Here is a 25,328-nt window from a genome sequence, read left to right on the forward strand (position 1 = left end):
CTGAAAGGTAGGACAACGTTCTCTAAAAACATTCTTAAAATGTTTGGTGATAACCTTCTAAAGATGTTTTTGATAACATTGTTCGAACATTATGCCCTACTGTTCTTAAAAAGTTTTCAGCTGCAAGTGTTTTGGTTGTTTATGCACATGTCTCTATTGTCATATTGATGGAATAACACTTAGAAACCAAATAAGTTTATTTGTATCATGACAAAAGCCACTTTCAGTCGACAGGAGTATCGCCGATTAACGTTGGTACTCTCCTCCGGCAGGCGAGTTGTTGCATTTGCATAATGGCCGTATAAGCGCATTGAGATAATGAATAGGACGCATGCACTTATAATCACACTAAGGTATGTAGGCCCACCGTATTCATAATATCATATGTGTAAAATATCAGAAAATAATCACACTTTTGTTCTGACTATAAAGGTTGTGTCTCGTATGTAGGTTCTAACTGTTAGATAAGCTATCTGGCCGTGTGTGGTTTGTGAGGGCTGCGTATAAACAGTGTCCGCTGTTTATGCATATTGGATACAAATCGTTATTGCACCCTTTAGATTTGAGACCGACAGACATATAGAAGAACGGACCGACTGTCACTGCCCGTCCCTGAAACCCCTATTAGAGTTAGTATGTGTTTGTTTCTACTCTCTCTCTCTCCCCCCATTCCTAGAACATTCCTAGAAAAATGAATGGTAAGATTCTCAGAATGTTTTTAGAACCAAAAATGTCTAGCTGGGAAGGACACTAACACTAGTGAAGATCTACTACAGTCATAACAGTCCTGATCAAATCAAGAAGTCACGGATGTTGGCAGAACTCAACTTGAAGGAGAACGGTTGAAGCCCACAGGCAAGAACACTTTCCCAGCTATGATGCACGATGGAAACACAAGTTCCTATTGCATAAAGAGAGATCTTACTTAACCGCGACCAAGAGTCCAGTCTTTGTTGTGATCGGGTATCGTATGTAAAACTCCCATTTACTTATAGTCAATTCTTAATAAAGCTTTCACTCAATGGAAACAAGTGGTGAACACAACATTAAATGAACTCCACCTCAAAGTTGGTACAGTAATGTTTTGCATAAAGTTGAACAGTGCCGTATTTTCCACATCTAGCAGTTATGGAGTGAAATGAAACCAATGCGTAAGTGTCCTTAACCTGCATTACGCCGAAATGGTCGTGAGAAGTGAGATTATATGAAAGTCAATGAGATGAAAAGCCTATTTCTCACCTTATTTATTATTCCCCTTGCCTCCGGAAACACTTAAAATATGAGTTTCAATTGCTAGTTTTAGGTGCTCTTGGATACAACAAAAATATAGTCCTATAAATAAAAATTGAGAACAAAGCAGAGTTTGCATCAGGGTGTTTTCGTCGCAAAACTTTAACCCTAGTGGGTTTTCAGGTCATCAAAGATTGTAGTGCATGGTGGCTATGTCTGCATTTCCATGGTTGCTGGCCACCTGATGAATGTTGGTAAAGTCCACCCTCTTTTATCTCTTGGTCTCTACCAACTCCTGAGTGTAATTTGTCTATCTTAAATTGCTAAAATGCTCCACTGTGTTCACCATAACTGGGTCTGTTTGTTGTTTGCTGCTGAGCGTGTAGTGTACCATTCGTTTATAGAGCTTCTTTACTGTGAACGATGCTAATAGAGCAGTTCAAGTGAACCAAACAGTAAAGCTGTGGGTTTGACAGCCAAACAATTAGCTAAAAAGCTCAATAAAGCTGAAGGGAAGTGGCAAATTCATGTGATAATTATATTTAGGTTAACTACCAAAGACACATAACACATACTTTACATCCTTTGATGAATTACTATTATAGAAATACTGATAAAAGCCACTTTCACAATATACTGCACTATCTTAAAACAATCTAGCTTTCTAAAAAGACCGGATGGCATATAGAAATAAATAGAAACTATGGCAGGTGCCAAAGAACGCCCGGATTCAAATATGCATTTGTTGCTGAGTTGTGAGTCGACCTACTCTGCCTTCCTTTGTCTTGATCCCTGAACTGTTTTTTCACTTCGTTCTCACTGGGGTCAAAGGTAACCTGGCTAATTAAGGGTCCCCCCCTTCCCTTTTTGACAACTTCATCTGGGCTTTATGTTTTCACTTTCATGGTCCAGCAGCTTTGCCTGGTACTTCTAAGCTAATTTTGCCTTGCCTGCACGGCTTTGGGGGGTCTTTGATAATCCACAGACAGGTTAGGTTCAAACTGTCAAGAAGTATTTGCCCAAGAAACTGAGATCTTTGTCTGGGCTCACTATGGAAATAATACAGTATGAGAATAAGTTCCTCTGAATCCCACAAATAGTCTTTTGCTGCAGAAACTGATATTTTGTGGAAAAACAATTAAGTTATATTATTTTTCACATTGGAAAATAGTAACACATGTAAAGTGAGACTGGCTGGATTGGATTTTCATGATAACTGACACGAGCGCTAAAAGGATTATATTACTCTGCTTTAATAAACACACTGGCGATTAAACGTTTACAAAACACAAGTCAACAACTGATGACCATAAAAGGTCTTCAATTCACAGTCACACTTATCTTGCAGAACGTATTGGACTTAATTAAATCACAAGCATATCTGAGACATTTGGCAGAATTACAAATCAAAAAGTACGTCAGAAGCACACTTGGGGTGTGCTTCTGTCGTACTTTTTGATTTGAAATTCCTTATTGATTCAACACATCTCACTGATGTAATATTGATAACCAAGCCCATATTATTTCCAGGATATTTGCAGCTTTCTTGGTTTTCCAGATGCACTTTTTCAGGGTCCAGTTGGTCACACCAGGAATGAAATTGATGAAAATATTTCAGTGTAGTGGAGCAAATAGGATTACATGTGTTGAACGCCAAATGTCTGGAAACAGGAATTCTGTCAAGAGATAATCCCCCCTGTGGATTTAACACAGTCCACTCTCAGAGAACTGTGTTTCTGTCTCAGGAGCTGACACACAGGGAAGAATTTCTGCAACCAAAGTTGTTGAATTAGCTATTTAAAGAACTGTAAATATGTGTTCTTTAGTTTGGAATAGATGGAATCGAAGTTCGACAAGAGGGTTTCCACCACCTACAGAGCATTGACACACTTCACATCACGGCTGCTTCTCATACAGGTATACAAGTGAGTTGGTGGGCTTACCTTCATAACTTCCATGGGAGGCGTGACATGGACCGTGCAGGTGGGCTGGGTTCCGTGGTACAGAAGGTCCCTGGTCCTCCTCTCTCGATCCTCCCTACTCTCATGACCCTGGCGATGGGCAAATGCCGACTGGTCTCGGAGCCGGACATGTGACGTCACGGCTGGTGGAGGGTGGGAACTCTGGAGGCGCTTGTGGAGGCCATGAAGGTCTGGGGGAGCACTGAAGACCCCGGCCCACCCAAGTGCACAGAGAGAGGAGGGGCAGAGATTAACAGAGCAAGAGAAATAACATGCTGGTGGTGGATAAGCAAGGCCAGTGGCATATTTCTGAGCCATCCCAAGTCAGTGAGCAATAATTGGTATTGAAATGGAATACAGTGTGATGATTGAGTTAGAGGGAAGCCAGAGATGATTTCTGAAAACAATTGTCAATTATGTTTGTGTTGGAGTGGGGATGCAATTGGGTCGACAGGGCTATGGATTCTAAACGTATCCATGCCATGACCCCAAAGAAAGCATTAGCCTGTGATCCCAATTGTACGGTATTCAAAGAGGCATTCAAAAACACAAACGATAATGATTTTTCATTCTGGCTAGTTTTACTGAGCTAGGCATTCTTCTGAGTTCTTGCATTAGCACCTTTGTCAGCTGGGCTGTGGTTTGGTCGTCAGGTTTTTTATTTTCAGATTGTTTTGTGTGTGGCACTAGCTTGCTACTTGCTGAGGCCCCCTGGTGCTCCTGGCTTGCACCAACCTCCCCACCCCCCCAACAATCACTGGTCTAGCACATTGCAGTGATTGGACCAGCACTGGATGAAAATCAAAAGTCAATGATATAAATAGTATTGCCAGAGAAAATAAGACATTTAACAAGATTTCATGTCTTGTTAAAGGTGCATTAACTTGGAGGCTAATTACTCCCATTTCATTGGGAAGTAAAGGCAAATCCCTAGCTGAACCAACGCATTTATTTAATTGTTAATGCTGTTAATGAGGCCACCATCAGTGGCCATTCTGTTTGGTAAGATTATTAGGCCTAAATTTGGATCCGCCTCCATGCTCTCCAAGAAAATGCCTGAGGGGTAAGCTGGTGTAATTATGCGCCAACAGATTTTAAATAACTGGTATGTTGTGAGGTCTGAGGCAGTACCTGTGCCCTGACAAAAACAAAAAGGCATCTAATCTTTACAAAGCTTTACACATGTACAATTATACACTGAGCAGGAACTCAACGGTATGCTACCACTGTTCTCCTCTTGTCTGCTCTGAGTTCACCCTTTCAAATGTGCGGCACATTTGAGTGGACAGCGCCTGCACATCCCTAACAGAAATTGAATTGGCAGTGCACACACTGTCGGGATGAGGCATTCCCCAGGAAAATGATCCTTTTGATAAAACCACTTCAAATCCTCTCAGCCTGTGCAGCTGTGCGATAATCGCACTAATTAGGCTGGCATGTTGAATCTAGCCTTGGTCTGTAGCTTTCGCTTCAACACCACAAGTGATGCTTTAGAACAAGCAGAGAAAACTCAATGATCTTTATTTTTTTTATACCCGAGAATATCTTACTTACTTCACAAAATCTGTTCATGGTTTATTAAGATTAGAAGGATTACTTTGGGTCTTGTTGTTGAGTTATATATATGCGTTTGAAAGCAAACTCCCAGTCTACACACCACTGCACTAAGCTTGTTCACTTAAACATTATCTAACGGATGAGTTATCGAGACATCTTAACAAAACTTGCTTCTTTGCAAGGGTTTTGTAAGAGGCAAAGTTGGCAATAAGCCCACTTGGAGTATGCTATTGACTTCCTTACTGGTCAATGAAGAGACCCAGCTAGACATTTGTGGTTCTAAAAACATTCTGAGAATGTTACATTCATTGTTCTAGGAATGTTTTCAGCGTGAAGTTTTCTTTTGGTTCCCAGAACGTTCTTCTGAAAGGTAGGATAACGTTATCGAAAAACATTCTTAAAATGTTTGGTGATAACCTTCCCAAAATGTTTTTGATAACATTGTTAGAACATTTTGCCCTACTGTTCTTAAAACGTTTTCAGCTGCAAGTTAGATTTGTTTATGTTGCCAGAATGTTATTATTTTAGAGAAGGATAACATGCTTTATGTTTAAAAAAGTATGCAAATGTTCTGTGGTAACAATTTACTAAAATATGTTTACATTATTAGAACATAAAGACATAATATTCCTGTAATTGTTCAACTCAAAATTCCTGGGTAAGTGGACTGACCACTGTGGTCATCAGGATGATTTTGATAGTTTACTTAACTATTGGAATTTGACTATTAACACAAGTAAAAGGATGACTCGGAATCAGCTGGTGAGCGTAACATTTAACTTTACCTGCTTTTGCCTCACACTGATTTTTGTGTCTCTCCCAGGAGGAATCCAAGCCCTGCCACACTCTCAAGACCAGCCAGGCCTCTCTACCCTGGAACAACTGTTTCCCACTGCTGCCATAACCAACCTCCACTCCCAGCTCCCCTTTTCTAATAAACAAATGAATAACCTCCTGAAAACATTATCCAGTTCGGCGAAAAGTGACGTCACCCCATTCAAAGTGAATGGGCAGAAGCGTTGGAAGAAGCTTCCAACGCCGCTGTGTGGACGGGCCGTTAGAACCTACATACGAGACACAACCTTTACGGCCCTTACACACGGCGGCGTGCGTTGCCGCTTGGCAGTGGGCGTGTCTTGAGCTTGGGGAGTTTACGCGAGCAACGCGACCAACAACCAATCACATGAATCTCTCCTGTCAATTGCATAAAAGGTTTTACATGTCACACTTTATATGATGAATATTTATGACATTCATGTCTATGGTGCTATTTTACGCAACATTCCATGCTGGCTAAATACTGTCTATGCTTGCTAGCTGTCCATTCAAACGAAGTACACTGGATATAAACTCCCCAAACAGGCGAAAACCTACCAGTTTCACCCACTGTCTCTGCCACCTCCCTCCATGCCTGGCTCCTCCGGTTTGTATCCCGGTAGGTGAACAGGGACTGGTCATAAAGCACCGGGTGATTCCCTACCGCTACGATTATTTTCTCCTCCATTTTTTGGCATATGAGGAAATGAACTGCGGTCTGGCACTCCCAGCATACACGCGGTTTGATTGGCTAGCGCTTGTACTGGTAGATTTGCATACGCGGGATTTGATTGGCTGACGCCTCCGTCGAAGCGTCAAAAGTAGAACATTGCTCTACTTTTGCAGCGAGCACCGCGAGAGAAGCTACGCTTTGCTCCCACAATGCAGTTCGGCGAAATGTGACGTCACCCCATTCAAAGTGAATGGACAGAAGCGTTGAAGAGACAAAAAAAATGATTTTTGACCACTTTGTTGTTCAGATATATCACATATTTGTAACTAAATGAAACATGAATTGAAACAAAACACAGTATAAACTGAGGAGTGAGTCCCGTAAATTTCATGTATTTTCTTCACTCCGCTGGGAAACTGCTCTCATGTCAAGAAGCATCAGATCAGTGCATGCGCTGCATCGTCCAATCAGTGAGCGATACACAGTAAGGGGGCGGGGCGAGTGTCTGAGGATTTCATCGGAGGATGGTCTGGTGGTTCCTCGGTTATCGCTCCTCGCTCCTCCGGCAGAAATAAAAGCCATGGGACGGTACTCAAGATGGCGCAGACAAATCAACTTCCGGTGAGACCGAGGACCGAGGAGCAAGGAAATGAAAATAGTCGACCTGAGACGGGGCCCCTGCTTCTCGTGGTTTCCTTGCGTCTCTCCATGCTTCCCTGGTGGGAGGGACTAGTCGCAGGGAAACGACGCAAGTGAGGGATGCAAGGAATCCATTTAACCGAAGTGAAACGCAGCCTCGGACTCCTTCTCTGCCCAATCCGCGGAAGTAGTTTGTAGTTGGTTTGAGCGGTTGGGATTTAGTGAGCTGGTATTTTTTCGGTAATTTTACATTGCATTTCACCATTTGTAATCATGGTTTAATCTCCACAGCTGAGACCTATCAAACAAAACGTTTATCAGGAAACCGTATTACATCTCTCCCCCCCCCTTCGCTGCTCTCGCACGAGTGTGGAGTTGCATTGGGTAACGCGAGATACGGCTGATACTTGCGCATTAGTTTCTGTTATGGATCAGTATCAACAGTCCTGCCAGTAACGTCACTATATTATCAATACTACTTTAGTAACGTATAGCCTGATAGCTAACTTTACAATGTTGTGTGACCGACGTTAGCTAACATTAACTGTAGCTAACGCCGGTCACTCACAAAGACAGCTGTCCTGTTCTCCACTGATTCTCCTCACACCACAGCTCAATTTCTCTCCGATGGCCGTTATTTATTCTAATCCTTTGCTTCTCCTGACTCCTGGTCTATTTGCCGCCTAGCAGGCTCATCATTATAAGGTTGTGGTCCGTCATATGCATACAAATATACATTTTCAACCTCTTCTGTGTCAAAACTAGCATTGTGATTTGTGATCCATGTTTATTAATACGTTAGACCGGCCGCTCTCCCTCATGTGACGTCACACGCGGGTGGTCTTTTATATGGAAGTAAAAATATCTTACAAAAACGACGCCAGATGTCACTGCAGTATATATATATTTATGTATATATATTTTTTAATCTAGTGTATACATCATTTTCCTACACATTTATTCACTGGGGTCTCTAACCTGCAAGTTGCTCTGTAAACGTTATCTTTTGTTTTGTATGGCATTCACAAAGAAAATGTGCTTAAAATAATGGCAGAATTAAAAGAATGAGATGTGGTAAATGTACATTTGTACGGAGTCCTGGAGGGTTCATAGAGAAAAATAAATAAAACGTGGCCACGTTTTACTTTCTCGTTCGCACGAGATACCTTCTCGTTCGCACGAGATACCTTCTCGTGCGAACGCTTTAGTAACTCGTGCGCACGAGTTAATAAAGCGTGCGCACAAGTTAATAAAGCGTGTGCACGAGTTAATAAAGCGTGGCCTCGTTTTGTGTGTGTGGGCATTTGTTTATGATAGTATCGTTCGTTCCGGTGCACTCCGGCAGGACTATAGCACATCGAGATTAAGATTAAACAAATGTCTTTCACTTGGGAATACACATTGGTGTAGTGGGCGTTGGACGCGGGGGTACGCCGTACCCCCACTTATTTGGAGCATGATCTTTTTTTTTATAGTCTAATAAATATAAAATCATTGCCAGTGTTATCAGTTGCAAGTGTGTATTTGTTGTAATAATGACAACAACATAATACATTTCACAGTAATTATAATACAAAATAAAAACGATTGCCTTAAATAATTATGATTCGTCATCAGGCTCGTGACCCCGCAGCGAGCCAGCGCGGGTGTGTCAGTGACACACCCGCGCTGGCTCGCCGCCCGCCGATTTTGCGGCAGCTCTTTCCCTCAAGAACGCTAACGAAAAAGCTCTATAATGACAGGCTAACATGTTTTACTTGACTTATTTTCTAAAAAGAATATAATTCACAAAAAGAAAGAGGCTAGCAGCACCGAAGCTACAAGTGAAGCTGCTAGTAGCCTACTACATCATCAGAAGAGCCGCCTAAAGACGTGGATAATGCTAGCTAACGTGCACGTTAGCTGCGCTAGCAACTTTCCCCTGGCTAGCTCAAGCTCACCTTTCCCAGAGGTATGGACGGATGAATGGATGTGGCGGAGGAAACAAGAGGCATACCCGATACACTGCAAAGCTGGGCTGCAAAGTTTGTTCATCCATTTCGGATTTATCAGTCTTCAAAACGCAAGGTGTGTGTGTGTGTGTGTGTGTGTGTGTGTGTGTGTGTGTGTGTGTGTGTGTGTGTGTGTGTGTGTGTGTGTGTGTGTGTGTATGTGTGTGTGTGTGTGAAAGGCAGCGCTGTCTGCTTATTTGCAGTACAGACAGTAACTAAAGTAGGACTAAGCATACCGGTAGTTTCTGTGGACCTGTCTGCCCGTTTTGTGAGTGCACTGCTCGCGTGCGCACTTGTGTGGCATTGTTTGGGATTACCTAATTAAAATAGCGTCCCCCCAGTAAAAAAAATCCCCACTACACCACTGGGAATACACATGTTAGCAGATTTAGACTTAAACCTTTTGTCTCCTGCAGCAGAAAGGTGAATAATCTTTAGCCATTCATCACGGTGTTATTTATTATAGGCACACATCTCAAGAGGCTTGAGGACAGAGAGAGAAGGGGGGTGACTTCCAACGGTCTTATACCCCAGGTAGTGACATCACAATAATATGGTACAGCCCTAACCAATGAACACAGTTAATAGTCGCAGCTACTTACATAAACAATATATGGTACACAGTAATACATGGAGTCATACACTATACATGTCTGTATGTTATATCTCAACACTCCCACTTATGAATTATGTGCTTACTGTTTACCTGTTAATATCTAATCAACAAAACAAAAACATGGTACAAATGATTTAAATGTGGTCTCCTTCCACACATTTTACACACCAAACATGATCCCTTCAAATTTCCTCAGCTTCAGTTTGGATACAGGCTTGGTCATCACATCTGCAACCATTTCGTCTGTAGGACAATAAACCAGTGTCATCTTTCCCTGCCTTATGGTGGACCTAATGAAGTGGTACTTAATATCCACGTGTTTACACCTTTGTCTACACACAGGATTTCTAGCAAGGGCTATTGTCCCCTGATTGTCCTCGTTTACAACTGTTTTCTTATACACATATGTGTCTATCCCTTCCAGTAGCTGCTCCAAGTAAATACACTCCTGTATTGTTAGAGCTAAAGCCATATACTCAGCTTCACATGTGGAAAGCGCTAGTGGTGCACGATAATTATCGGCCCGATAATTATCGGTCCGATATTAGGAATTATGACGTCATCCCAATAAACCCGATACCAGTATTAATAGCCCCGATAATATACAATATATTTTTTGGGTAAAAAAAAGAAAAAATACTGCGGTGTGGGTGGATTGGGATGAGGGGCGCTTGTTTTTCACTCGGCTCCTCCCGTTTTGCCAGTACTGTGGTATTAGTGGTTTAGGAAGAGGGGAGTTTTTCACAAATCCAGCGCTCCCTAACTCATGCCTGGCTGTGACGTAAATGGTGTGCGGCCGTGAAGCCAGGACAGTAAACAAACATGTCGTCGGTAGTATGGGACTATTTCAAACATTTTCAGAATGTTTCTTGGAGAATGTTCTTCATGTGTTATCATGTAACATTGAGGGAACGTTTTATAAAGAACATCTTTAATGTGTTACCCAACAACGTCCAAAACACATCCTTAGAATGTTGCAGGCAAAACGTTCCACCTTTGTTAACATATCACATTAAAGGAACGTTTTATAAAAAAACTTTCTATCATCTCAGGCCTTAATAACATCCTCAAAACATCCTCTGAATGTTGCAGTTAAAACGTTATGTCTTAGTTAACCTTAAACCTTATAGGAACATTAAAACATCCTAAAAAGGTTCTTTGAACATCAGATTAAAACGTTTATTTAAAACCTTATTAGAACCTGTAGGTAACGTTAGCCAAAGTTGTGAGAACGTTCCCCGCTAGCTGGGGATGCAGTAATGACCAGGGTTGGGAGGGTTACTTTGTAAATGTAATCAGTTACTGATTACTGATTACATGGCTCTGAAAGTAATCCGAATACAGTTACAGTTACGTGTCTTAAAAAAGTAACGTAATCAGATTACTTTTAGATTACTTTCAGCCTCTGAGAAGACGAGCGCGCAGTGCCTTTCACGCACCGCCTTTCACGCACCGCCTTTCACGCACCGCCTTCACTGTGTTTACCTTCAGAAATAATCATTGGTAAGGCTAAAGAGCGACCGCAGGCTGATGTGTTTTAACCACACACACACGATTTAAACGCAGACTTTTGTTCCTCCATGTTTTGTTGTTATTGTTTCACTGAGCGAGCGGACCCGCGATTTTTTTTTTAACGCTTTTTTGGTCCATCTACGGCGGTAATAGGTTTTGTGGGCTTTGATGATTCGGCTGTACCTTTAGTAATGAATATTAAATGTTGAGAGGAAATCTTTCCACCAATAATTCCAATAAGTAATCCAAAATGTATTCACTTCAGGTTTACGAAAGTAACTGTAATCAGATTACTCGCTTTTCAAATGTAACGCGAGCTGAATACAGTTACTTGATTTTTGTATTCTGATTACGTAACGCCGTTACATGTATTCCGTTACAACCCAACCCTGGTAATGACGTATTTGTTTAGGCCGACCTGGAAGTTAGGTCCCTCGACAAATAGCAATGGGATTTCTCCATTGTAATTTGGAAAATTGCTGAAAATAAAACATCTGTAGCAAACACACGTTTATGGTATACGTACACATTTTGTTCAGAAGGATAATATCCCCATATTAACACTGTTTTTATGATTTTATTTTAAGCGTAAATGCAATCACCAGAAATAAAAAGCTAACATTAGGCTAAACAAACTACATTATGGCCACATTATGGCCATACCTCACCACATCTAAGCTAACGGCAGACTCATGTTTGTCGTAAGGACGTTAAATAGTCAAATGTATTCACTTGTTGGCAAATGCTAACAACTGCTAACGTTTTACGAGACATAGAAGATCAGACAATCAACGAGTGAGGTGTTTACTGATGTATTTTGTGTTGTAGAACAAAACGTTAATATCTTGTGTTTCCCACAGGCTTTATTTCAGGGATATCAGGCAAAGAAACATTGACTTCTACAAGTGAGAACAGGAAGTGGCAAGATACCAACCAATGTCCTGGTTTTAAGAATCATTTCTGCACTGCTCTATGATTTTTTTAAATGATGGCATGTATTTAATCAGTGGCCTATACTGTGGTTAATATTTGGACAGGAATATTTTAATAGTTTCATTTTAACCTCAGATTACTAATAACATATAGGAATACAAATTTAAAAAAACATAATTTTCTTACACAAAAGGTCAGGAGGATTTATGGGCTGGCAAATAGTAAATTAAATGGTAAACAATATGTTTATGTAGCTTAACATAATTCATTACTAACTTTGCTTTACTGAAATCAAAATGGCCCTCACAAAACAAAAAAACATCTGATCTAACGAAACACATTTTCTCATAAATGCACTCACACATGACTCAGCAGAATACAGTTGAGTGTGTACTGCTTATTCTTTACTTAAACAACTAGAACAAGGATTTGTTGTGTCTATTGACATTTACTGAGCAAACAGTAACCCCTTGACCAAGGAATAGTGACATTGATATCATGCTACCAATTTGAAGCGTTGTGCTTCAGAGCGTGAAGACATTGTGTCTACAGCAAAATCACCCCCACTGACTTCAGTATGTAAAATGACCCAACTCCATGCGACGGTGTGGTAATTGTATTTAAAGCACACAAATCCTATTCTCTGCACTCAGCATTTAAAACGTACTGTTGAAAATGATTTGTGTGCATGTGTGGCACAGCTGATGTGTTGTCAATTATTAGGATGCGGTAAAAAATGTGGTGTAAAGTGTTATAATCAGGTTGGGGAGTAATAGATGTAATCGGATGACATAATCAGGATACTATAATATAATAGCAGGTTTACAATGTTACTAAGAGGCTAAAAAAGAGCATATTGTTTTTGTTACAAAGGAGTAGATTGTATTCCTTATTTGTAAACTGTACTGTTCTGAAGGCAAATACTTTAAGTGTGAATCTATACCCCTAGTGCCTGAATTTGCTTTATAGTTTTCACTTTCTTTGGTTATTTTTTTTATTCAGCAGGTGAACCTTTAATTATGATCATAAAATAGTGTGTGTGATCTGTATGTATACAACTATAATGGAGCATTTTCTGTTAGCTCACATCTTTTCTTTTTAAAGAGGCCCTGTTTTCTGGCGGGTGTATTATGGCGCTTTTCCACTGCAGGACCTAGCACGGCTTAGTACGGTATGGTTAAGCCTTGGTAGGCCAGGTTCACTTTATGCTGCGTTCCCATTACAGTTTAGGAACTGGGGTAGTAACTATAGTAACGCAGTATAGGCGGGGCGATCGGCTGTTCGGCGGGCGGAGCGACGCTGCGTAAAACTGCCGTGACATCATCTTCAATGCGAACCACAAAACCATAACATCAGCCGTTAGCTGTTAGCACTCAGAGCTCACAGCTCCTCATATCTGTTCAGAAACTAGACAAAAGTAAAACAAGTACAAACCACAGTGTGTCTGTGTCATGGTGAATATAGTCGCCGGTTTATTTATGTCTGTAGGCCGTTGTTGTGAGTGTGGACGGAGCATATACTGTACAACGTTAGCTTAGCCTGATCGATCCGATCTCCATTCAGAAAACACGCCTTTCAAAAGGGTTTTTCGCCTGCCGTCTTGTCTGCAGACCGGTATCAGTATGTTGTTACTTCGGCATCATTTTGAAACGTGTATTACAATTAAATCACGGTAAAATATGTTCAGCCCGGTTGTTGGCCCGGTAAGAAGCTCGATTTTGGAGGGCCAGAAAAAAGGTGAAAAAGTAGCCCTGAGCCGGAACTAGCCCTAGTGGAAAAGCAAAAAAAAGCGGGCCGGGTTTGACCCGCTTAAACCATGCTACGTGCTGCAGTGGAAAAGCGCCATTATATAGGTTTTGGTGCATGTCTGCAAAATCTGAAATCCAAACTCATCAGTGGAGTTCACCCCAGAGGGAGTTTCTCCCCCACACACTCCCCCTCCTGCCTGAAAGAATATATATATTTGTTCTTGTATTTATTGCATCGCATTTGCTATTGAAGTAATCCAAAAGTAACAGAAGTAATCAGGTTATAATATTTAAATTACTTCCCTTTTTTATTACAGGAAACTAGTAATCTAACAGAATACATTTATCAAATAACCTTTCCAACCCTGTTACAATTTTAAGGGTAACACCTAAATCCAGTCTCTCATAGACCTCCATTAGTGTATAAGATTATAAAATGGAAAGAGATATTTGAAAACACATGAAAATAACTGGGTAAATTCAGTTTCTTACCTTTTCATTTTCATGTTAGTCAGTGATTCAAGTGTCCCCACTTCACTATGGCAGCGGTTTGAGGAATTAGGTTCTTTTAAAGCACTTAAGGATGTCAGGACTTCCTGGTGTGACACAACAATGTCTCACTTGCAGGTTGACACGATGACGAGTCCCAGATGTCTTGGCTTTGTGGTTTAATAGGACATACTGCTTAAGGGAAGGAGGATGAGCTGTTCTGTGTTTTTGCAAATAAAGCAGTTATCTAGCACACAATCTCCATTCACTGCTGATGGTGAATTGAGATCATAGAATATTTTGAATATGGTCAAAACTGGTGCCATCTTACCTTAAAGAACTCATTATACCCTACTGTCCTACTAGGGCATTGCGTTCCAAGAATGCAGGGTTGTTGGTTGTTCCTAGAGTCTCTAAAAGTACAATGGGAGCCAGAGCCTTTTCTTATCAAGCTCCACATTGTGGAATCAGCTTCCAGTTTGTGTTCGGGCGGCAGACACCCTATCCGTTTTTAAGAGTGCGCTTAAGACCTTCCTTTTTGATAAAGCTTATAGTTAGGGCTGATTAGATTCAGCCCCTAGTTTTGCTGATATAGGCTTAGTTTGTCGGGGGACATCTTACTTCTTCCTTCTCTCTGTCTATACCTGTGTACTCTCATGTTCCGATTAACCCAGCTTCCCCACATGTCTTTCTTTTTGGTGTCTATATACGCCGGGATCCGGAGTCATGGATGATCCTGTGGTCCTGTGTCCTGGATCTTGAGTCGTGGCTGTGGTCCTGGATCATAGGTCCTGGATGGATATCCTCGTGGATTCATCTTCCTATTATACACACATGCATTTCCAAACATTTGGTTTACCTATGTTGCAAATGTATTATCTTTTCAATTTACACATGGCATCTATTGCACGTCTGTCCGTCCTGGGAGAGGGATCCTCTGTTGCTCTCCCTGAGGTTTCTCCCATTTTTCCATTTCAACTGTGGGTTTTCTCCGGAAGTTTTTCCTTGTACGATGTGAGGGTCTAAGGACAGAGGGTGTCGTATTGTCATACTGATATTCTGTACAGACTGTGAAGACCACTGAGACAGATGTAACATTTGTGATATTGGGCTATATAAATAAACATTGATTGATTGATTGATTGATTGATTGAAAACTCTGAATGTCTGCAGGACTCTGGCTATTTGGAGAAAAATGTGTACAGTCAAAAAACATAAACGCAGAAAGACGTCAATATTTTTTAAAGGATTTTGTAGTTAAGTTGCTTCAAGGTACATTTTCCAACAGATAGGCTCCTAAATAATGCTGAAACTAGATTTCAAGTGATTTAATACCAAAAAAAAGGATACTCACTTATTGTATCCATTGTTCTAATGATCTAACTTTCTTCTGGCTGCAGGGTCATACTTAAAAAAAAAAGTAATGCCATGACTGTTTGCGTTTATGAGTTTCTCCTAATTCACCAAAACCAAGCATTAGATAATGCCTCATTTGCATATTTAAATGTACAATTTAAGAAATTTGTTATACAAAAAGTAGTGGTATTATAGGCTGGAAAATTATATTAGCTCCACAGGTCAGCATTCTCATTAAAAACCTTGTCTCATTTCAAGTTTCAGCTTGCATAGTATACTATGAATGAGATCAGGCTCGTCAAAATGAATTATTATTATTGGTTTCAACTAGTTTATATCCTGTAAGAATGTTATTTTACTGTGCATATTGTCAAAATGGATTACTGCAGTAAGCGTTTATTTTTCAGATATTGTGTCGTTGTGCAGCAAAGCAAAGAACCCTGCCTCGCTGCAAATAAACTGTTAGAAAATGCACATGGAACATATTGAAAATATGACTAATGGCTCAGTTTTCTTTAAAAAGTTTGAATTCCCCAAGATAGTAAATGTATCCCAGCTATTGCAGCCACTGAAAACAGGAAGTAGGGTTGTGATTCAACCATTTCCATTCTGAAACTCTAAAATTGGTGCTTTCTTTTCCAGACTGTTTCATCACCTTCCTCCCATCGCGTGAGTTGTGAGACTGATGAATATCTTCACAAAGGATTTCACAATGCAGCAGTAGTCCTGAACCTATTTCTGACACTTTCACAAGCATACATCTGTAACTTCTTTTGTAAAAATCGCTATTTGACACATTAATCAACAACAATTTGTGCCACAGACTGTGTGGAGTTATACAAATGATGGCTTATGAGATGTGTTTTGTTTCCTGCAGGACTCTCTGGAAGAATCTAACCGTGCTCCATAAATGGTTAAAGCGTAAAAATTCAATTTTGCTGGTTGATGTGCAAGGATGCGACTCATTATAAGGCCAGTTGTCTGCACACAAAAGGACCATTCAAATCAACGCTGTGTGTTCTCTCCCTAGGATAATGAGTTATTCACAGGATCTAAAACAGAAAAGTATAGACAATGTTTCCAGAAGTGCACAACACCAACTCTGCTTTGTTGCAACCTTATGGGCACTTTATATAACCAAGCCCCCCCAAGTGAAGCTTAAAACAACGATTGGAAGCCTGCAAGCTATGTGATGTCTCATAACTGACACAGATGGCCTTTGTTTCTAAGAAAGAAAAAAAAATATCACCATAAATATATGTATTTATTCCACAGATCCCCTACTGTCCTATTTCTTCCATTCTCATTATTAATCTGCCGTGGGGGTCCCCCAAGGTTCTTTACTGGGGCCCGTTTATTTTTATCCTTCTATTTGTTTCTGTTATGTTATATACATTCTACAAAAACACAACTGTCTTGTGCTGACTCCCAGATAACATACTTCAATGACTCAATAAACGATATCATTAAGTTGTAGTAGGGCTGAGAACAGGAGCTCTGAGGTCTGATCTAACTAGCTTTCTCTCCTGTGTTTATGACGGCTAAAAAAAAAGTTTGCCAAACTTATCTTTTCTTTGTTCCTGGGAAACAGATGTGAAGGAGCAGTTTTTCCAGGATCCTTTGTAGTGATAAATAGTTTATAAATCTCTGAAATTAGCTGAAAAAATCTTTAATCTTTAAAGGTCACCTATTGTGCAAATTCCACTTTTTCATGTATTTTCTACATAAACATGTGTCCCCTCTGTGTAAAGAGATTCTGAAAGTTTCAGGAAAAAAGATTCGCTCACTTTTTGTCCTGATCCATTTATATAAAAACCTGTCTGAAAATGAGCTGATCACATTTTGGCCACTTTATGATGCACTTTATGTAATATAACCCATTACATTCACCTCATCAGCCAATCACTGTGCTGCAGCCAAACGTTAAAATGGTTCTCCTCTCTCCTGCAGTCAGCTGTGATTTCAGGTGTTCATGCTGCCACCCGCCTCCTCCCCATCCACCTCCTTTCATCACATCCAGTGCCAGGAGAGTTAATCCAAAGACCTCATCACACCTCCTCTTCATCCCATCTCCTCATCAAATCCAGATCTTCAGCATCATCACCAGTGTCTAGACCCCGGGGGGTTCCCTATATGCTCACGGCTGCATTTCCCCCTTTAGATATACGATTTCAGGATCGGGGGCTAATCGCCAAACTTAACATTTATCATATGACATGTGTCAATAAATGTTCTTTAAACAAAATGAAGTCTCTCCTGATTGAAATGCAGTTTAGCATTTCGGCAGAAATGAAGTGTTGAATAAACTAAATGATATACATTGCAACAGTGGCGTAACAAGGTTGTGATTGGCCCCAGTGCAAATATTGTTTTGGGCCCCCCATCGCCCCAAACATAAGCGCACGCTGATGCGCTCACACACGCACGGACATACACAACCACTCAGAAGCGCCACATGTAAGCTATCAACAACAGCTTGCCCTGGCCTCAGACCACCACAGCCTGACAACGGCAAAGCGAACTAAGAAGAGGATTACACCTGTTTCCTTGATGTTTGTCTCTGGGGAATGGGCCAGTAGGACTACATGGACCGGTTGCTATAATATAGCTTTTGATTTTGGCGTCGGGGGTCTCAATAGCGCCATAGAGTCCCCTATCGTTTGGGGCCCTTGGGGGAACTGTTGGACCACCGCCGGGCACAGCCAAATCCAGCCTCTCCTCCTGGCTGGCTGGAGAAGAAGGTTGCACAGCCACGGCCACGGATACAGCTTCACTTGTGGAGATATATGGCAATGATGGTGGTGAGGCAGGTGAGCTATCGTTAGCCTCCGGCTCCCGTTGCACATCAGCATTGCTAACGTTAACGCTCGATTTCACGGACGATGTATGACAAAAAAAACTGTCTAATTTTGTCAGTTTAGCTGTTATATCTCCTTGTTCTCTCTTGTCCTTTCTCTTTTGAACGCCGCTCTTGTGCTTTGGTTTGCTACATTATAAATGCAAGCTATTACATTTTTTATAATGCTACCAAACTTGCTGCTGCTAGCTACAGTACAGGTTGATTAAACGATTCGCTCGTCACGCAAGGTATCACATGACATGAAAGGGAGCAAGGTCATTGGACAGACAAATTACAAATTAATTTAGGTTGCTTGGTTACTTTGAAGACTGCGTGAACCGGTCAATGCCATTGGGGCCCCAAAAATGTTGTTTGTGCAGGTGCCCCTGGCCGGCTCTGGGCCCAGGTGCGTTGCACCGGCTGCACCGTCGATAATTACGCCACTGCATTGCAAGCAGTTTGTGAACTAATATTGTATATGTGATAATTGTGATATGTGTAAACATTTTAAATTCTTACTTTAACATATGGACTACCTCATCACACATGACAGTAATACAAAAAACTAAATAAATAGTCTGCAACATAAAGAAGGATAAGATAAGGATGTATATGCAATCTCCATACATGTCCAGACATGTGTATTCATCATGTGTAAATACACCATATAATAATCATGTGTTTTCTTTGTAAATATCATGATATCAGGGAACAAATGTTGCATTGTTGGTTACTGGATCAGTGGGGTGAAAAAAAAAGTGTAAGACTATCCCCTGCTGGAACATTAACTGTACTACTGAGATCTGTTGCAGTATATGCATTTGAACAAATAATGCTTTACTGTATATATTTTCTCAATACCTGATTACGGTTCAAATAGCCTAACTGTCTCCGGGCGTCATTCCCAACACAACAACATACTGCCTCTATTTATCGTATTCTTGGTTAGTTCAAGCTTTTTATATGGCCTTTTCACATCCATCACATTTCCAAACTGTTCCAGAGGCTACAGAAGTTCTCTGTAAAGACTGCCCAGATTATATACGTGTATCTGAGCCACCAAACAAATTATTTGAAGAACTGAATTAATCCTATTGGTTTTATTTGTTTTCTTATCTTTTTTTCTTTCCTTATTTGTCCAATTGTTGGGTGTGACATCGCAGTAGAAGTGACCAGTTTGACAAGGGGTTGGTCCGTGCTGGGACCAGTTATATTATTCGAACCAAGACATAGACATAACGAAATAACCATGGGTTGGGAGGGTTTACTTAAAAAATGTATGCCATTCTACTGCCTTTAAACAATATATATTTAAATTAAAAAGGATTGAAAGTAGCCTAAACTAAAACCAAAATTCAGGCCATCCACTTATATTGATCTGTATTTTAAAAAATATTGTTGCATTTTGATCCGGCTAGTTATCGTCATCTTTTGGAAAAAATCCAGTGATCTGATTACTCACTGGGAATAATTTACAATTTCTTTGTATCCTCACTATCGCGATACTAAATCCATGTGACACAACATACTGTAATTCATGTGTCTCCAACATGAATTAAGTTGACAGAGTAGTTTAAGGTCAGATTTGTGTTGTGCTGTGTCATTTTCCTTCTTGTTCAAATAGAAACTTATTTTGAATGAGCATGAACTAGTAGAAAAGGTTCCTATCATTTTAAATGTGGCTTTGACACATGTTTATGCCTCTCCTACGCACTCTGCAGCGTAGAGTTCATCTCATAGTCGAACTAACATGACTTCAGGGCCTGTGAGTAGCAAGACGTCAAAACAGTCATAACGGAGGGCATCATAAACAAAGGTGATAAGATGTGTTGTTTTTTGTTATTTTGTACCTCCAGGGAAGTTGTTCTCTTCCATGTCTGGAGGTTTGGGGTTCAGGGTCAGACAGATTTGCAGCTGAAAGCCTTGTCAGACTGGGGTGATCAAGTTTAAGGCTGTGTTTGGCTCCTTGGCGGCTCCACAAACCCAGAGAAAAAGTAATTTGATCAACTATGTGCTGTGAAAAGGCACACTAACAAAAGTAGCTTGAGCTTCAACAACCCAGTCCCTGTAGATTTATAGCTGGCTGTTGCAATAGATACACATTTTCGGCAGAGGGCGCCAAATACAAATATGAAACCAACCAGAATTAGTGTCCACTTCACTTTGAATTTATTTTGTTTATTTAATTCAAATCCTGCCCCCCCCCCCCCCCCCCTCCCTCCCCCCCCCCCCCCTTGGTATAGCTGTCCTAGGCTTCTGCCATCTTTTTTTTTCATTTTGGTTATTCCTCCAGACTCGCATACTTTTATTTAGATTGATTAAACAGGCCCTATTATGGTATATTGGTTTTTGTGCATGTTAATGGTCTGCAAAGGCTTAAATCCCTGTGTTCCCTCCAGCGAGAGTTTCTCTCCGACCCCCCTGAAACGCCTCCATTGGACTCCTTTGTTTACCTCCATAACATAGTGACATCACTGTGTAACACTTGAGCTTCCATTGGCTAGCTTTACAAGACATACGGGATAGGCTTAGGGGCGGGATATCTCTAAGCGGTGGTGACCAATAACAAAGCATGTCAATTTGTCACAGTAAAGGCACAAACTACAAATATGAACCTGAAAAATGAGCACAATCTGTTAAACAACTCATAACATTAATCTGCTACTTAGAAATTATTTATCTAATATATCATTCCAATAACTTGTATGAAGACTCGTATTTCACTATTCCACTTTTTTTTCTCTCACTTTTAAAAAAAACATTTTTCTTTTTGTATTACTTTTAATATAGTATATTTTAATATTGGTTAATATTGTCTGCTTATCTGTATTCTTGTGTTGCATTGTTAGAGGGCTCCTAAAATGTTAAAGAATTGTGTTATTATTATTTAAATGAAGACTAAATGCCTCAAACAGAAAATCTATATGTTTCGACATTAAAGAAAAATGAAAGAAATTAAATAAAGCTGTGTAAATCTCTTCTCTCTGTCACACACGGCCAGTGTTGTGCTAGTTACTGAAATCCAGTAACTAGTTACCATTACTAGTTACTTCATTTCAAAAGTAACTCCGTTACTTTACTAGTTACTTACACCAAAAAGTAATGCGTTACTGTGAAAAGTAACGTTTTCTTTACTTATAAAAATGGCTCCCATTAATGCCCTTATAGCCTTCCTTTCAGTACTGTTATTGCATTGGAGAATAATACAATCTGTTGATCAACTTGACATGCATTATATGCAATCTGGATTGCATCGATATTAGCTGGCTTTCCATTTTTGTATATTCTTTCTCCAGGTAGTTGGAAAAAGTTTTCCGTCCCATATGCCGTGTGCCGCCCGGACACGCTATCATGCTAACTAGCTCCCTGAAAGCGGGTGACTCCACTGTAGCAATAGTCTGCATGTGTTCTACAACATACCGTGCAATGGCTTTATCGACTTTTCCCTGGACAGCAGTCCTTTGGTTAAAATCCAGCCGCTGTTGCTTAGGTGGAGGTGGAGTGGCGTCGGCTGAGTCTCTGTGGTCTTAGCTACTAGCTTCGTCCCAGCATGTTGTTTTTGCAGATGTTTTAAGAGATTTGAATTACTGGTTTGGGCAGTAGATAGGATCTTTGACCCGCCAAGACACAACTTACATTTAACAGAAACTTTCTTTTCTTTGTGCTCGACAAAAGTGAAATAGTGAGAATATCTCCAGGTGGAGAAACTAGACTTGAGCTCCGCCGCCGCCATGATAGTCTTGTTAGTAAACAACACAAACACGCCCACAGCGCGTCTCCGCATGTGACACAGGAAGTATCTAAGTACATTTACTAAGTGCAGTACTCATCTCTGTTCGCCTGGCTGTTGACTATATAAAAAAACGAACGGAGTTACGCACCATGTAGTAACGGTAACTGCGTTAGTGAATTAAAAAAGTAATGCGTTAGAGTACTAGTTACCAGTGTTGCCAACTCCATAGTAAGGAAAGTAGCTATTGGCTGTCCGGAAAGTCGCCAGAAGTCGCTAAATGACGTCATCGCCTAATTTTCATATCATGTAATGGCGGCTGTAGGAGAGAGCATGGTCGAGGGGAGTACAAAAAACGTTCCCAACCCTTCAAGGATCAAATTCTGGACTTCTCCAGGAAAGCATCATGATGTTTAGCTTGTCACAGAGATGTTTAGCTTGTCACAGAGAGGCACACACACAGTGGACGAGGTGATTGAGTGACTGAGGCTGTGTGAGTCAAAGCAAAGCAAAGGCAGTTATTTATTATAGTTTGAAAGTGAGTGAAGAAACATTTACATTTTAATCCCGCTCAAAACCAGGACGGCTTGGCAGTTGGCGCATGCGCAATTCATTTGCAGTCTCGACGCGGGGGAGTGTGGTTGTCTCTGTCACTACGGCCCATTCCCAAACCGCCCCCTACACCCTACCCCTACACCCTACCCCTCCGTTTCCGCGTTCACGCGGAGGGTCCGCCATATTGAGGGCTGTTCCAAAGCAACGAGTGTGGAGGGGGAGTGGGCTATCAAGCCCTCAAACAGCGAGTCTGCAGCGGTGCTGACTTGAGACCGGTCTCTACCTGACCGGAGTCCCGCTGTGTGTGTCCGTCAGGAAACACGCTGTTTACAAGTAGCCTAGTTCCAGCAAACATCCACTGATAAACTGCGATGTTAAAGGGGAAAGGAAACACCAATTACAGCTATAATATTCCGGGAGTTTATTCATTTTACAATGGATATTGATCGTAATATTTATTGTATATGATATTACTCGCCAAAAGAAAATTAATTATCCGCCGGCTGGGTGGGGAATTCCGGGACCAGGCCGCCGCCATTAGGGGAGTCCCAAATGGTGACGTCACTGGGTGGGTCTTCGCTCCGGGTATCCACACCGGAAGTCAACACAACGTAGCAGATATGGCAGCGATGGAGGAATTTTGCAATGAGATCGACGTTTTGAACGATGAATTTGACTATTCGTCGGGAGATGACATTGATGTGGAAGCATCTACAGTTACCAGGCATCCCATGGCCTATGCTTATGAACCGATTCGGTCGAATACTAGAGTGGCATACGATCCGGAATCCGCCGAAAGTACCGACGGTTCTGAACTCACCGAGTGGGATACCACCAGTTCCAGTACCGACTCGGTCTCAGTGGTCAGTTGACATATATTTTATATTATTTTCCAACACCTCATACATCTTGGCAATACCATCCATTGAACACCTAGTCCAGCAATACTAGCCTTTTTAGGGCTGTTTTCGACAGATGAGCGTGTGTATGCCAGTTTAATTAGTTGAGCTATAGAACACCCCCAATTCTCCATTGTACGTCATAATAATAGCTACCATTTAGTTTGGACGCGATTGCGTTAATTAATAAGGTCACACTGTGTCAGTAAATACATGTGTGAGCTAGTAATCTGGTAGTGCTGCAATATTTACCTCTCTCTCGGCAGCTGAAGCAACTCGTTTGGTGGCTCGAACTTCACGTTTGTTGACACTGTCATTGTCTTGCGCGGCCGACGTGCTGGGACGGTCGGTGTTCCCGACTGCATACGTTGAGAAATCGAATATTGTGGGAACAGATCCTGGCTTCAAATCCGATGTTTTGTATTGAACCAAGCATCCAGACTCATCAAACCTCATTTTGTGGACATAATCGTCATTTGTAAAGTGTTCGCTGCACACACGTGCGTACTGATTCAGCGGCGGATCGGACCGTTTCATGGAAATAACCCATGCTTTGAGCAGCTTCTCATCCGTTAGTGGCAGCCTATGGAAATGTACTTCTTCCTTCTTCGTATAAAATCCATTTGTGCAGCCTGGGGCAATACAATAAACTCCTGACGACGACCGTTTTCTTTTAATGTAAACTACTGGTGCATTTTCCGCCATGTTGTTTGTTATTGAGCTTTGGCCCAGGAAGCCGTACCCACTCAGTGACGTCACTGGGAAAGTCCCGGAGCAATGGAAGCGCCCATGGTCATTAGGCACGTATTTCAAAAAATTAATTCGCGTATCTCGATCGTTTACATTGGAAATAGACTAGATAAATACATTTTCTAATGGGAATATTGTCGCATGGAAAGCCGTTTGAAAAGTGTTTCCATTTCCCTTTAACAACCTCATGATGACCTCATATGTTTTTAACTTAGGATCATACCTGTGTTTAGTCTAGAAAAAGGTAAATGTGTGCATTTTATTATAAAGTTGTGTATATTTACAGACCGTTGCAAAAACTAAGAAGCTTATAAACATCAGGTTTAAAACTAAAAGAGCTTTGAAACACAATGAAAGATGTTTGGAGTTTTATTTGAGTTATTCATTTAAACTTTTTGTCTAAGAGATGCTGATTTGAAACCGTTGTTACATACAGTTACGGCATTTCCTGTTTCTGCCGGAGAGAGGGGAGGCCGTCCCAAAGCTTGCTGCTGTATTTACTCCCTCCATCTGACAGGAGGGAGCCTCGTTGAGCTGCGAGTGTGGCTACAGACGGAGTTCACTCCATCACGGAGGGGTAGGGTCGAGGGAGTGGTTTGGGATTGGGCCTACCATAGACTATATATGGTCACTACCCGATCTGCAGCTCTGCCCGATCTGCAGCTCTGCCCGATCTGCAGTGCGCATGTGCGAGATGGTCCGCCATATTGGACAACTCTTTTTATTGGATTCTTTTATTTGGGGTTAAGTACATTGTCAGAATAAGTGAGAAATGAATTTAACTTCTGTTAGACAGCTATCATACTGAATAAATATTTACTGTGAATGTGTGCAAAAATGTATGGCATATAACAGAAGTTAAATCCATGTCTCACTTATTCTGACAATGTACTTAACCCCAAATAAAATAACCCAATAAAAATAGTTGTTAAATAATAGTGAAGTCACGTTGTAATAACAATAACTCATCTCTCTCGAGTTTTCCTTTTGAGCTTTGCCAAAAGCCACTGTGTCAATGTTGTCCTACTTGGGAT

At 41.0% G+C, this 25,328-nt stretch overlaps 1 protein-coding gene across 1 annotated transcript in view; it reads right to left on the reverse strand.

Annotated features, from left to right (window-relative positions):
* The window catches only part of mitfa (melanocyte inducing transcription factor a), a 48,041-nt gene extending 23,802 nt beyond the window's left edge, over nucleotides 1-24,239 (reverse strand). Inside the window, exons 1-2 of the mRNA XM_034212366.1 lie at nucleotides 23,797-24,239; nucleotides 3,174-3,393 (exon numbers count right to left, since the gene is read on the reverse strand). Of these exons, the coding sequence (XP_034068257.1) occupies nucleotides 3,174-3,393; nucleotides 23,797-23,909 (333 nt within the window). The 5' untranslated portion in view covers nucleotides 23,910-24,239. The remainder of the gene's footprint in view (nucleotides 1-3,173; nucleotides 3,394-23,796) is intronic.
* Between the last annotated feature and the right edge of the window lie 1,089 nt (nucleotides 24,240-25,328).

The sequence above is a fragment of the Gymnodraco acuticeps genome, unplaced genomic scaffold, assembly GCF_902827175.1.
Source record: "Gymnodraco acuticeps unplaced genomic scaffold, fGymAcu1.1, whole genome shotgun sequence".
Lineage (NCBI taxonomy): Eukaryota > Metazoa > Chordata > Actinopteri > Perciformes > Bathydraconidae > Gymnodraco > Gymnodraco acuticeps.